Genomic DNA, 12,997 nt, shown 5'->3' on the forward strand with positions numbered 1-12,997 from the left:
CAGCTCAGGTCAGGATCTCTAGGTCCTGGGGCTCCTGGCTCAGCGGGGAGTCTGATTCTCCTTCTGCCTCTCCCCCCTGTTCCGGTGGCGCTGCGCGTGAGCTCTCTCAAATGAATAAATTAAATCTTTAAAAAAAAAAAAAAAGACACCCCTTCGTCTTCTATCTCATTACCCTCTGGTACAGTTTATAGAAAAACAGCAAGACAATGGATTTTTTTCCCCTGTATTTACCATCTTCAATGTAATGATTTCATTTCCTATCATCCTGCAAAAGGATGAACAATTAGTTATTTACACACTCACACCCCATTATGAACTCATGGATTTAAATATGCTTAATGTTTATTAAATTATCCTTTTAATGCTCAAATTGTCCCAACTTTGGCCGTGAGAACTTGGCTCCTGAGTCCTTTTGACATTACCCTGATAGTGTTTGCTGGCTTCTTGCTATCTGGTAAGATAAGTTGTTCCAGGTTCATCTTGCACATTTCCTGCCCCAGGCCTGGAATCAGCCGTTTGTTCAAACTCTGGTTGCTTTCCATGGGAAGTGGTATTTTAAGATCTAAGTGGCAGAAGTGTACATTGCTACTGGATTGGTCCATTGTTTCTAGATCTTTTCAATAGAGGGAGAGTAAATCACCCACCTCGAGTTCATACTGAGAGCTCCTACTCAAACTCCCGGCTCAAGGGAATCTATATCACACCTGTACCTCCTATCTGCCACACACAAAAATTCTGGTTCTCAAGGACACGGGCCATGAGAGTATTAGAAATCCCATAATTACTCAGTTGCTTTATAGTCAACAGATTTTAAGTCCTGGATAAATTAGCATACTTCCCCATTTCCTTCTACGCAGCGTGCTTCAAGGAGATAATGTATAAACACGTGTCATCAGTCACTTCTGAAGACAGACCTTTCCCTTGTGTAGCCCAGAGGTGGACACGTGTCCCAGGAGCTTTGTGCAGTCGCCAGCCTGGAAGGTGGGGTGGCGGAGAGGGAGGACTGGATTAACTAGGAAAGGGAAAAAAATGTGCTCGCCTCTCCTCTCTAGTCTAGCCTGCCCTCTAGTGGGGATGTGAATGAGCAGGAAACAGCCAGGGGCAGGTCAGACAGAAAGTCAACTAGCTGACATTGACGTAGCAATCACTAGAACAGGTCCTAAAACGGGTGCAAAAGGTAGGAAAGCTCTCTGTGGCTTTAAGTGCCTTCAAGTGTGGCTGGGAAAAGTAGAAGCTGCCCAAATGAAAAGCACTTTACAAAATGTCACCAAGCAATATGCCAAATTTCAAAATCATGACAGGGAAGGTCAATAGAGTTTCTCAAAATGACTTAATTACAATTATTTTAAAAGGAATGCTATTTTCTTTCAGTGGAACACAGGGTATGTCCTAAGATATAAATGCTCATATACATTTAAAAAGTCTTATAGGGGCGCCTGGGCGGCTCAGGTCACGAACCCAGAATCCTGGGATCTGAGCCCTGCTCAGCAGGGGAGTCGGCTTCTCCCTCTCCCTCTGCCTCTGCCCCTGCTCATGGACACTCTCTCTCGCTCACTCTCTCAAATAAATAAATAAAATCTTTTAAAAATAAAATGAGATGACAAGTCATAAGCTTAAAAATCTTTTACATACAAAAATCAATCAATGGATCCAGAGATAAAATCCTATATTCCTTTAGCATTTGACTTAATGTTAAGACTCATTTTGGTCATAAAATTTCAGATTTTTAAAAATATTTACCATGATTTTTAATGTTTTATTTAATAATATACAAATTCTATATTTCAAAGGCCTGAATTTCTTTTTCAGTTTTAAACTGGATTTGTAAGTGCTAAGGAGAAGAGGAGGCTAAGGAAAAGAGGAAAGAGGTAATCAAGAAGAAATGCATTACTAAAAAAAAAAAGAAATGCATTATTTAGGAGATGAATGTAACAGAAGCTTTTGTTTCTTTTCTGTGGAACTCAAAGTGCTTAAAATGTATTAATTGTTCATGATATACCTTTGTATACTTGATGCTTTGTGCTATACCTTTGTCATTAGTTCATGCAAGGCCTTCCCCATTTTATTATTTGTTTAATGATATAATGATATAATGAACCTGGATTTTTTAGACCTTTTTAATGGGGAATTGAAACCATATTATTTTTGCATCCATCACAACATGCCACCAGAAGAACTGACCACCACCTTTTTAAAAAACCTACCAATGAAACTTGCACAATTTCCCATGGCATAAAAATAGAAGACTGCCTCATTCTAATGATATGTCTGTGTCTACCATACAGACTGCAATTTATTTAACCAATATCTCCCCGTATTGTATTGGGCCTATTTGTTTCCAGTGTTTTACTATTATCACTAATTGCTATGTTGAACATAAATCTTAAGGCTAGATTTAGCATACAGGTTCCACCTAGATTCCTGGAAGTGGTACCACTGGGTCATGAGGGAGTCCACTGATAGAGACAAAGTTTCCCCCAGATAAGAAATTCTCCTGGGAAGGTGCAAAGGTGAAAACAGCACAGAATTTATGGGCATATTTGCTTGGCAGAAGTAACATAAAATGAGGCTGATAAGAAAAACAAAACAGACACCAGGTTTGGAAGTTTGTCTTCGAAACAATAAACAGTAATAGTGAACCACTTGTAGGTTAAGAACGAAATGCTATTGGAGAAAAATGTTTCCAGCTGATCAACTAAGAGAAGCAAGAAGTAATGAAAATTTGATTTTGGGTGGTGATAGTGAAAACAATTTCAACTAATTAGCTGAAGAATCTATAAGACTTGAAGAACTGTATTTAAAGGGCAAAGAGGAGGGAAAGATTTTGTTTGTTTGTTTTAATGATTTCAGATTTTCCAGGCTGGATAACCCAGAAACCACAGAATCCTAAGGTCTCAATAAATGTCACAGGGAAACTGACAGTAAATTACCTGACCGTGAGAGGTGGGTGACCGCTAGAACCAACCACATAATTAGTAGAGCCCAGAGCAAGATGAAAATGCGGGGTGCTGGTTCAAAAATTAAGAGTTTCAGACAGCGATAACAGAACATTAAACCAAGTATGGGGCCTAAGCGTGGAGCCCTGTACGGATCGCACGCCCATATGAAGCCGGCTCTCGTGGCCAGAGAAGATAAGCTCGGCTCTAGATGTGTGCAGACCAAGAAGTGCCCGGGTCTGACCACACCCTTGCCCTCCCAGGGAGAGTGAGGGGCCGGCAGGCCCAGGGGAACTGAGAGCCCTTGAACCCATCCGTGACCTCAGGGGGCCCCTGGGTGAGCTTGCAACACTTTTTTTTTTTTTTTAATATTATGTTAGTCACCATACAGCACATCCCCGGATTCCGATGTAAAGTTCGATGATTCATTAGTTGCATATAACACCCAGTGCACCATCCAATACATGCCCTCCTTACTACCCATCACCACTCTATCCCATTCCCCCACCCCTCCCCTCTGAAGCCCTCAGTTTGTTTCTCAGAGTCCATAGTCTCTCATGCTTCATTCCCCCTTCTAATTACCCCCCCTTTCTTTATCCCTTTCTTCTCCTACCGATCTTCCTAGTTCTTATGTTCCATAGATGAGAGAAATCATATGATAATTGTCTTTCTCTGCTTGACTTATTTCACTTAGCATTATCTCCTCCAGTGCCGTCCATGTTGCAGCAAATGTTGAGAACTCGTTCTTTCTGATAGCTGAGTAATAGTCCATTGTATATATGGACCACAACTTCTTAATCCAGTCGTCTGTTGAAGGGCATCTCGGCTCCTTCCACGATTTAGCTATTGTGGACAATGGCTGCTATGAACATTGGGGTGCATATGGCCCTTCTCTTCGCTACGTCTGTATCTTTGGGGTAAATACCCAGTAGTGCAATGGCTGGATCATAGGGTGAGCCCGCAACACTTCTAAGAGATTGTGCGCTGGAGGCGCTGAGGGGCAGTTAGGACCCAGGGCCTTTGCACTCGGCACGGCGAGGTCACTCGACCTCCAGCCTAGGAGAGGATCCTGAGACGTGGCACGTCCCGGCCTTGGACTCAGCGGGTTACTCATAAACCCGGAGGAGGGGTAGGAGGCGGCACTCGCGCACTCCCCGGAGTGGCCGGGAGCTGAGAGGCCCGCCGAAGACCGAGGGTCTAGGGAAGGTCTGCAAACACGGAGAGCGGAGGGGCGTTAAGAACAACAGACGGAACCGGAAAGGCCCCTAAAGCCCCTGGCGTGTGTTAGGGAGCGTCTGCAAAGACCGCAGAGGGAATCCAGGGGTCATCTAAAAAGTTGCCAAAGCAGCTAAAGGGCGGTCTAGAAAGGGTAGCCCTTCGGAAACAAGGCTTCCGGAAGCTAAACGCGGAAGGGAGGGTGTGGAGGACTGGATCCCCATCTGTGACGTGAACACACTCCAAAGGCTCCGGTCACTCTTTAGGGCAAAACCGACTGAAGCTGCAGCCAGCAAAAAAAAGGAAGGCTGAAGCCGGGGGGAGGGGCGGGAAGGGAAGGAAAAAGAGAGGCCCTTAGAGATCGTCTGGAAATTGCGAAGCCAAAAGAACTTGAGGGGCCGATAGCAAATTGCATCCTTCGCTAAAGACACCTCCAGCTAGCGAACCACCAATTTCTTTTGTAAGCCCCGCCCCTCACCCATTTAGCGTAGTTCCTTAGTCTCTGATTCAGGAAGCAGCCGGTTCCCCACTTACTCCTCCCAACTGGGAGGGAACGCCCCTCCTCGGTCCGGCGCTTTCTCCTCCCCTCCTGTCCCTCACGCACTTTCTCCCGCCCACCTGTCGATCACTGCGCTCAGCTGTCCAGTTAGCGGGCCAAGGGGGCGGGGCCGTCAGGGGCAACGCGTGACGTCCGCAGTCCTCCGGCCGGGAAGCCAGGAGATGCATTACGAAGGAGGCGCGTGACGGAGGAGCGGTTGGCCAGCGCTGCGGCCTCCGTCGGTGTAAACAAGGCCTAGCGCCGCTGCAGGTCCGGCGACCGCTCCTTGCTGGTGGGTGGTCTCGCGCGGGGCAGTAACCGCCAGCTTCAGTGGGAGGGGCTTCTCGGCTTCCTCCCTGCCTCCCCCACTTGGCGTACACACCCCCGGCACACCACGTGGGCGTGAGGCGAGAAAGGAGGGGGTGTTAGGTCGAATTCTAACCTCATTGGTTGTCGCTGCTGCCGGCTTTCGCAAAGGAGCGCTCTGATTGGTCGGTAAGGGGGGCGTCGGGGGGTCTCAGAGCCCTAAGGCTTCTGATTGGCTAGATAAGATAAGCTAATGAGGCGCTTTCTTCCGCGAGGGTTTTGATTGGTCGGCCGGAGAGGTTACCTGGGAATTCACCCACCCACCCCTCCAGGGACTTTGATAGGTGAGTTTGAGATAGAAAGCTGAGAAATTCCTCTTCAAAGGATTCTCGTTGGTGAGCTAGGGTAGCGCCCTAGGCTTCACTCTCTGATTTCTTTTGCTTCACAGGATTGGGGAAGGTTTGTGTTCCTGAAGCCTTGGGAGTTGTCACAGGCTACAGAGAAGGGATTTCAGTCCCTAGGAGGGGCAGCCCTCCTAGAGATAGCTCCCGCTCTATCTCGGGAGACCCTGGTGTTTCTAGAGCAGGCTTTGCTTTCACCAAACCCAAGGAGGTGACAGGAGGAGACCCTGCACAGGACCTAATGATGCTGTGACCAGAAGATGGGATCACGGAACAGCAGCAGTGCAGGAACTGGGTCCGGAGACCCCTCCGAAGGCTTGCCCCGAAGAGGGGCTAGCTTGCGTCGGAGCGAGGAAGAAGAGGAGGAGGATGAAGATGTGGATCTGGCCCAGGTACTGGCCTATCTCCTCCGCAGGTAACTTACCCTCCGATGTGTCCCCACCAGGGACCACCACAGTCCCTTGATCCCAACTCCAGGCAGGGAGGTTACGGAAGATAGGGAATGGGATTAGCCCAGACCAGCTGTTCTGTTTGAGTTTCCCTTCTGGACACTCATGCCACTCAGCTCAATACCCAACAAGAGTAGTTCTTAATTAGGGAGGGTCATGAAGACAATTTGCTTTTGTGTTTGAGGGGACTGTTCAGGGGGGCCTGTCTAGCTAAGACTATACAAGTGTAATCGATTTCCCAAGTAAGTAAAAAAATAAAAACGTTACCCTGATGGAAAAGGCATGATGTAAGGGGTAAAGAGAAGAGCTGGGGAGGTGGGTGTTGAACTTTGGAGAATTTACCGACATGTGACATGAGACCATGTGGATGTACTTGAAAAACAAGTTTAAATTAACCTAACTCTAACCCTGTTCTTGAGGAAAGTGACCACGATCCGTAATTGACTGGAAAGGTGTGCCACATGGCTCTGTTTCTCAGCTGTGGCTCCTTGGGGAGAAGACAAGCCTGGGGATCCCTTCAGAATACTGTGTTCTATGCTGGACTCCTCAGGCAGAGGCTCCGAAGGAAATGCTTTCAGAATTTTTGAGTCTCTAGGAGGTCACCTGTGTAGGTCTGTCGACCTCCATGGAATGTTCGGGTTCTCTACTCCTGCTGTTAGCGTGAAGATTCGTTTCCTAACGTGTCTTATAGGAGACTGAAAATAACAGCCAAGGTCTAGTCAGCCTCCAGCTTCAAAATGGGGACAGTATGAGGGTTTGAATAGCAGGTGGTCTAAGAGCTGGGTAGCCATTGCCTCTGAATGTGGCTGGTTTGGGGAAGGGATCCTCCCTTTTATCAAGGGCATCTCTCCACAGAGGCCAAGTGAGGTTGGTGCAGGGCGGAGGTGCAGCAAATTTACAACTCATCCAGGCCCTCTCGGACTCAGAGGAAGAGCATGACAGTGCCTGGGACGGTCGTCTCGGGGACCGATACAACCCACCTGGTAAGAGGAAAGGCAGACTGAGACCCTAACATCGGAAGACTTTCATTAGAAACCGTTTTTCTGAAGGTTTTTTGCAAGAACCATAGGTTGAGGGGCGCCTGGGTGGCACAGCGGTTAAGCGTCTGCCTTCGTCTCAGGGCGTGATCCCGGCGTTATGGGATCGAGCCCCACATCACTCTTCCGCTATGAGCCTGCTTCTTCCTCTCCCACTCCCCCTGCTTGTGTTCTCTCTCTCGCTGGCTGTCTCTATCTCTGTCAAATGAATAAATAAATAAAATCTTTAAAAAAAAAAAGAACCATAGGTTGAAAGAAGATGAGAATAAGTCAAGGAATGAGGGAGTCTTTGCAGCCCCAGTCTGTTCAGCCACATCGGGTGGGCTGAGCACAGTTGTGGGGCTGGAAGACCGAGGGTGGAACTTTTCCTTGGTACTCACAGTGGATGCAACCCCTGACACCCGGGAGCTGGAATGCAATGAGATCAAGACCCAAGTGGAATTGGCCACAGGGCGGCTGGGGCTTAGGCGGGCAACCCAGGAGCACACCTTTCCTCAGATGCTGCACCAGGTAGGCCTTTCCACCTCCAACCAGCCTGGCAGCAGGCCTCTCGAGGTAGCCAGAAGCTCTGCCTGCCCCCGAGGAGAGGGAAGTAAGCCTTCCAAGGAAGTCTCAAGTGCCGGAGCTGGAGAGTTCTTAGCCAGCCTGCATCAGAGTTTGGTGGGACTTACTAGTGTGTGTGGTGTCCATTTCTGTAGCAAGAGCAATATCTTTGGAAGAGGGGGCTTGGTGCGGCTGAAGTGGCCCTCTGTTTCTGCTAGCAATATTCCCCAATCCCTTCCTTTAGAGAGAACGGGGCCTCTGCCACCGGGGAAGCTTCTCCCTTGGAGAACGGTCTCGATTGATGTCTCAGTGAGTATGGGGCTTGATGGAGAGACTCTTAAGGGCCAGATAGCTCTTATCCCCTAAACGTTGAAGGGACAGGTGTTAGAGGATCCTCAGGGATATTAAAGTTAGGTCGAATGGGGTCTCCTTGAGAGGAGACAAACTGGAAAAGTGTAGAAATTGAAAGGACGATTGAATGAATGAAAGAGAAGGGATCGTACCCCAAGCCAAAAGGGAAGTCCACCCTTGTACTCACAGCCAGCTCTGTTAGGATTCTCTAACCAGGACGTCCCTCATCCTCAGCTCCCTTTACCTTCACTTTCCCTCTGCTTTCCCAGCTTCTTGCCCAATGATCTGGGCTTCACTGATACCTACTCTCAGAAGGCTTTCTGCGGCATCTACAGCAAAGATGGTCAGATCTTCATGTCTGCTTGCCAAGGTACCACACCCTGGTCCTACGAAGTGCCCTGGAATAAGGAACATACCCCCTGACTGAGGCTAGAAAGCCCCAGACCCAGGGAATTCAGACCCTGGGTTAGGGATGCTTAGCCAGAACACGTTTCCCACGATCAAGGGAAGATTCCACAGATGTGCAGAGGAAGCGAGGGCAGATCTAGAGAGGATGCAAGGAGGGGGTTCCCTAATTCTGCCTGATCCCCACTTACCCAGACCAGACGATCCGACTGTATGACTGCCGGTATGGCCGCTTTCATAAATTCAAGAGCATCAAGGCCCGAGACGTAGGCTGGAGCGTCCTGGATGTGGCCTTCACCCCTGATGGGAACCACTTCCTGTACTCCAGCTGGTCTGATTACAGTGAGTATGCCCCAGACTTCCACTGGCTCTCCAGCCCGGGACCCAAGGTCTCCAAATGCCCACGTCCTCTGTGCCCGGACTCCATGCCTTCTCCCGGGAAGTTCACTCCCAGGGTCTGACATCCTTGCCCTTTGTTCCATCTCCTGCCTAGCTTCACTTCCACCCTCCTTCCCCCAGCCCTGAAAGATTTCTCGTTTCTCTTGCCTCTCTTAGTTCATATCTGCAACATCTACGGGGAGGGAGACACACACACTGCCCTGGATCTAAGGTACTGGCTTCCCTCCTTGGGCAGACTCATCAGAAACTTCTCAAGGAAGGCTCTCCAGGAGCAAACCTCTTGAACTGGAACTCCTGCTTAGAGGGAAAAGTTCACTGGTTGCAAGTGTCTCTGTGTGGATTCCTGGGAGGGAAGCACCCATCCTTGTCAGCCAGAGGACCAGGGTAAAATAGATGGTTGCAGGATTATTTCGGGGTTCTCACAGAGGTGATCCACATTCTGGGACGTGTTGGCAGGACTTCTTTTTCCCCTCAGAAGTACGCCTTACAACCCTCGTCAGATTCTGTGTAAATGAACAGAGGCTGAGGGAGGTCCACTTAACCCAGCTCCTTCTTTGCTCTTTTCAGGCCAGATGAGCGTCGCTTTGCAGTTTTTTCCATTGCTGTCTCCTCCGATGGACGGGAAGTGCTAGGAGGGTGAGTATGAGAGGGGATGTAGCCCATCTATCGGTGAGCCAGGAGTTCTCCCAGAGACCAGCTGTGCTCTCATGGAGGCTTCTGAACACTGCTATCCAGGCAGCTATGGAGAACAGCCAGTGCTTTTCCAAGGTTAGCGTTTACGAGCTGTTTCATCTCTTGCTCACCGTTTCCCCAGCATGAGTTGGAAGGTCTCAAACCTCCTTGCAAACATGGCTAATTTTTCTCCCACCTCCTGTGTAAAAAGAGACCAGGGCTTGCCCTTCGGTGGAACTTTGCGGCAGGGACTCTCCAGAGCATACGTAGCGCTGGTCCTCTCAGTTCTGGCTGCAGGACCCTCTGTATCCCTTCCCTTTCAGGGCCAATGATGGCTGCCTGTATGTCTTTGATCGAGAACAGAACCGGCGCACCCTTCAGGTATTGCTCCTGAGACTGAGAGCCTCTGCCTTCTGGTCTGTGGCCTATTAGAAGACCTTGAGAGAGAGGTCCTAGGTATTCTGGCTTCCTGCTTCCCTAGATTGAGTCCCATGAGGATGATGTGAATGCGGTGGCCTTTGCCGACGTAAGCTCCCAGATCCTGTTCTCTGGGGGTGATGATGCCATCTGCAAAGTGTGGGATCGACGCACCATGCGGGAGGATGACCCCAAGCCTGTGGGTGCGCTGGCTGGACACCAGGATGGCATCACCTTCATTGACAGCAAGGTGGGCAGGGAAGCAGACCTGTATGGCCAGGTTACAGTTGTCCAGGAGCATGTCAAAGGGGACGGGTGTGGGAACTCCCCAAGGCTCCTTTTTGGTTCAGGTTTGCAAGAGCTGGAGTTTAGGGAAGGGGCTTAAGCCAAGAAACATGAGATCCTTCTGCATTCACCAGTCCTCAAGGAGCAGGGCACGGCTTTCTGTAGAAGGAAAGACAGTTAATCCAGGATAGAACAGGAGGCCCAGCCAGTGCCCTGGGCAAAGAAGGGGGAACCTAGCCAGGGGGTGGGTTCTATGGTAGAAAACCAGTGGCGAGCTCTCCTGAATGAAGAGAAGAAAGAGGCAAGCTAAGTCAATGGACTGGCATTCTTACCCCTCACCTGGAGAAGCAGACCTAGATGGGCAGACACCAGAGTTTGCAAGCTCTGACACCTTGTTATCCATCTGGGGATTCACAGGGTGATGCCCGCTATCTCATCTCCAACTCCAAAGACCAGACCATCAAGCTCTGGGACATCCGACGCTTTTCCAGCCGGGAAGGCATGGAGGCCTCACGGCAGGCTGCCACACAGCAAAACTGGGACTACCGCTGGCAGCAGGTGCCCAAAAAAGGTGAGTGGAGAAGGCAGAACCTGACATCTGGAGAGTAAAGAGTCAGGGGTGGCAGTTCAAGTATCTGACTCTTGGTAAGGCCCGGCATGGGCACAGTGGACGTGACTGTAGCCTGGGGCCCTCCCCCCACACCCCCTTGCCAGGCCTTAACTCTTTGTTTGTCAAACGGTGGGGAGAGTTGGGGGTTCCCAGGGCTGGCAGCTGGGGATCACTCAGAACCAACCAAGACAAAAGTATTCCAGTATCTTCACAGCCAGCAGAGCTGTCCTGGTGAGTATTAGGTGGGGAGAGAGCCATCCGTTGGGGGTTGAAAAGGTGGTCGTCGGTGAGCATCGATCTTTGCTTAGGACTGATCGTACAGAAGAGTCCAGGCTTCCTAACTAAGGGCTCTCCGTGCATCCCTGCCCAGCCTGGCGGAAACTGAAGCTCCCAGGGGACAGTTCCTTGATGACCTACCGGGGCCACGGGGTGCTGCACACCCTTATCCGCTGCCGCTTCTCCCCCACCCATAGCACCGGCCAGCAGTTCATCTACAGCGGCTGCTCCACGGGCAAAGTGGTCGGTAAGGATCGTGGGAAAACGGGGCCTTGGAAGGGCAGGAGTGTTTCTTTGGCATTTCACCTGTAACCACCAGTGGCCACCTTAAAAATCCCAGTGGTAACTACGTGTGAAATTTAATTTAGCTTAGAGCAGGTTAGGCTTCAACAGAGAAATAGAAGACCTTGTATTCATCAGCATTTTAAATTAAGAAAGGGAACATAGAATTCTGGTCAGTAAATAGAGTAGATGGCCAGAATCCTCAGTTCTGTTTTGTAGCCAGTCAAGGGAAAAAAGAGATTGCAGATGAAAGGTGCAGGGACAGGGGACAGGGACAAAAAGCAGCTCAGAGTAAAGGACGTCAGCCACTAAAGCAGGAAGAGTGTACAGAAGGACACCCAAACACACCCACAGCCATCAGGAGCCTAAGCCAGTGCCGTACCGGGAAGGCACTCGGGTAGAGCCCCGCTCTGATGGAGAGAAAGATGCAAGCCCGTCTGGTTGAGGAAGAGCACATTCAGATGTCTATGCAGACAGCCCACTGTTCACTTTTGCTGTGCCTTCCATGTCTTGTGGGTTTCTTAGAACACTGCTGTAAAGAGCTTTAAAACCACATTGCATTTTCTTAACTGTAGACCCTGTGACATTCAGCTAAGGGCCAGGGAGAGTTACCCAAGCTCTGCTAGACCACACACCCACGCCAAGGTAGGGACAAGGGAAAAGAAACGGAGGCGTTAGAGCATCCTCTGGTGTGGGCTTCGCTCCCCTGCGAAAGCGGGGCAGTTGCCCGAGAGGCAGGAAGCAGTGGAGCTCAGGAACCGTGCGGGGTGCTTAGAAGGTACTCTGGCCGCCCCCCTCCACTCTGGCCTTCCCCGGACAGTGTACGACCTCCTCAGCGGCCACATCGTGAAGAAGCTGACCAACCACAAGGCCTGTGTGCGGGACGTCAGTTGGCATCCCTTTGAGGAAAAGATCGTCAGCAGTTCGGTGAGGTTGCAAGGGTCAGGGGGTGGGGGGACCAGCACAGTGGGGCAGCACCCCTGACTACTTGCCGCCTTCTGCCCCGCAGTGGGATGGGAACCTGCGTCTGTGGCAGTACCGCCAGGCTGAGTACTTCCAGGATGACCGGCCAGAGTCTGAGGAACCACCCAGCGCCCCTGTCCCCGTGCCCCACCCCTCTACAGCCTTTTCCTCACCCCAGTAGATCTGATCTCTGGCCCCGTACACGGGCGAGCCTCTGGCAAGCTCTCTGCCTCTTCCTGCCTTTCTCCCTTCTGGGAGGTCTCTGGGGGATCACTGGCATTGGATGGGGAGACACACAGGCGCAGGCTTTGGGGCTCTCGCTGAGCCCTGGAAGATCCTCCCCAAGGGGCAGAGTGGTCTCCTCGTGCGCTCACACCCAGCTGGCTTGGTTCTCTATCTCTGGCCAGAGTCCAGCAGGACTGCCATTATCTGAGGTGTGGCCCTTGTCAGCAGGAGAACTGTCCCGAGTGTTTTTAATCAAGTGTGGATGTTAAGTGTTAGCTTCTAGAGTCGATGCCTGGGGTCAGGTCTGAACTGAGCTGTCAGCCGGGCCCATTGCCCTGGCCTTTGTGTTGAGGATTAGACTGGCCAATCAGAAGTCCAGGCATCCTGGCCATTCTTCCAGAGGTCCTGAAGGCTAGAGCTCTAGCCTTTTTGGGGAGGGTGGGATGAGTAAGGCATGTCCTCAGCACCCTCCTGGGGTGGGAATTATGTTTTCTCCCTCTCTGTCTGGGTCTTTGCGGTGGGACAGGCTGTGGTGTGAGAGGCTCCATGTGGCCCCACACAGGGCAGGCCCTCCCTTCCCAGACTGTTCCATCATGCTGGAGGCCAGCAGCTTCAAGTGGAAGTAGGACTCCTTCGTCCTCTCACTGGCTTTGGCTCCCTCAATAAATTCTCTGTGGGAACCTGGCT

General features: G+C 50.6%; 1 protein-coding gene across 11 annotated transcripts; it reads left to right on the forward strand.

Moving 5' to 3' along the window:
* The first annotated feature begins 4,821 nt into the window (after window positions 1–4,821).
* On the forward strand, window positions 4,822–12,994 carry DCAF11 (DDB1 and CUL4 associated factor 11). 11 transcript variants are annotated; one of them, XM_011227283.3, is made up of 16 exons: window positions 4,840–4,981; window positions 5,271–5,339; window positions 5,444–5,811; window positions 6,701–6,828; window positions 7,265–7,392; window positions 7,670–7,734; window positions 8,046–8,146; window positions 8,377–8,523; window positions 8,737–8,791; window positions 9,148–9,216; window positions 9,576–9,633; window positions 9,734–9,919; window positions 10,372–10,525; window positions 10,935–11,087; window positions 11,943–12,049; window positions 12,132–12,994. In XM_011227283.3, exons 3-16 carry the CDS (start codon window positions 5,657–5,659, stop codon window positions 12,264–12,266), a joined length of 1,641 nt encoding a protein of 546 aa, XP_011225585.1. In that variant the 5' UTR covers window positions 4,840–4,981; window positions 5,271–5,339; window positions 5,444–5,656; the 3' UTR covers window positions 12,267–12,994. The 11 variants fall into 11 exon arrangements, 9 of the variants coding, with proteins under 9 accessions (XP_011225587.1, XP_011225589.1, XP_011225585.1 ...); XR_002143080.2 differs by having other exon boundaries at window positions 4,885–5,184; window positions 11,038–11,087; window positions 12,132–12,273; XM_011227284.3 differs by having other exon boundaries at window positions 4,889–5,184.
* Window positions 12,995–12,997: the final 3 nt, after the last annotated feature.

Source organism: Ailuropoda melanoleuca, chromosome 20 (genome assembly GCF_002007445.2).
Source record: "Ailuropoda melanoleuca isolate Jingjing chromosome 20, ASM200744v2, whole genome shotgun sequence".
In the NCBI taxonomy this organism is placed as follows: Eukaryota; Metazoa; Chordata; class Mammalia; order Carnivora; family Ursidae; genus Ailuropoda; species Ailuropoda melanoleuca.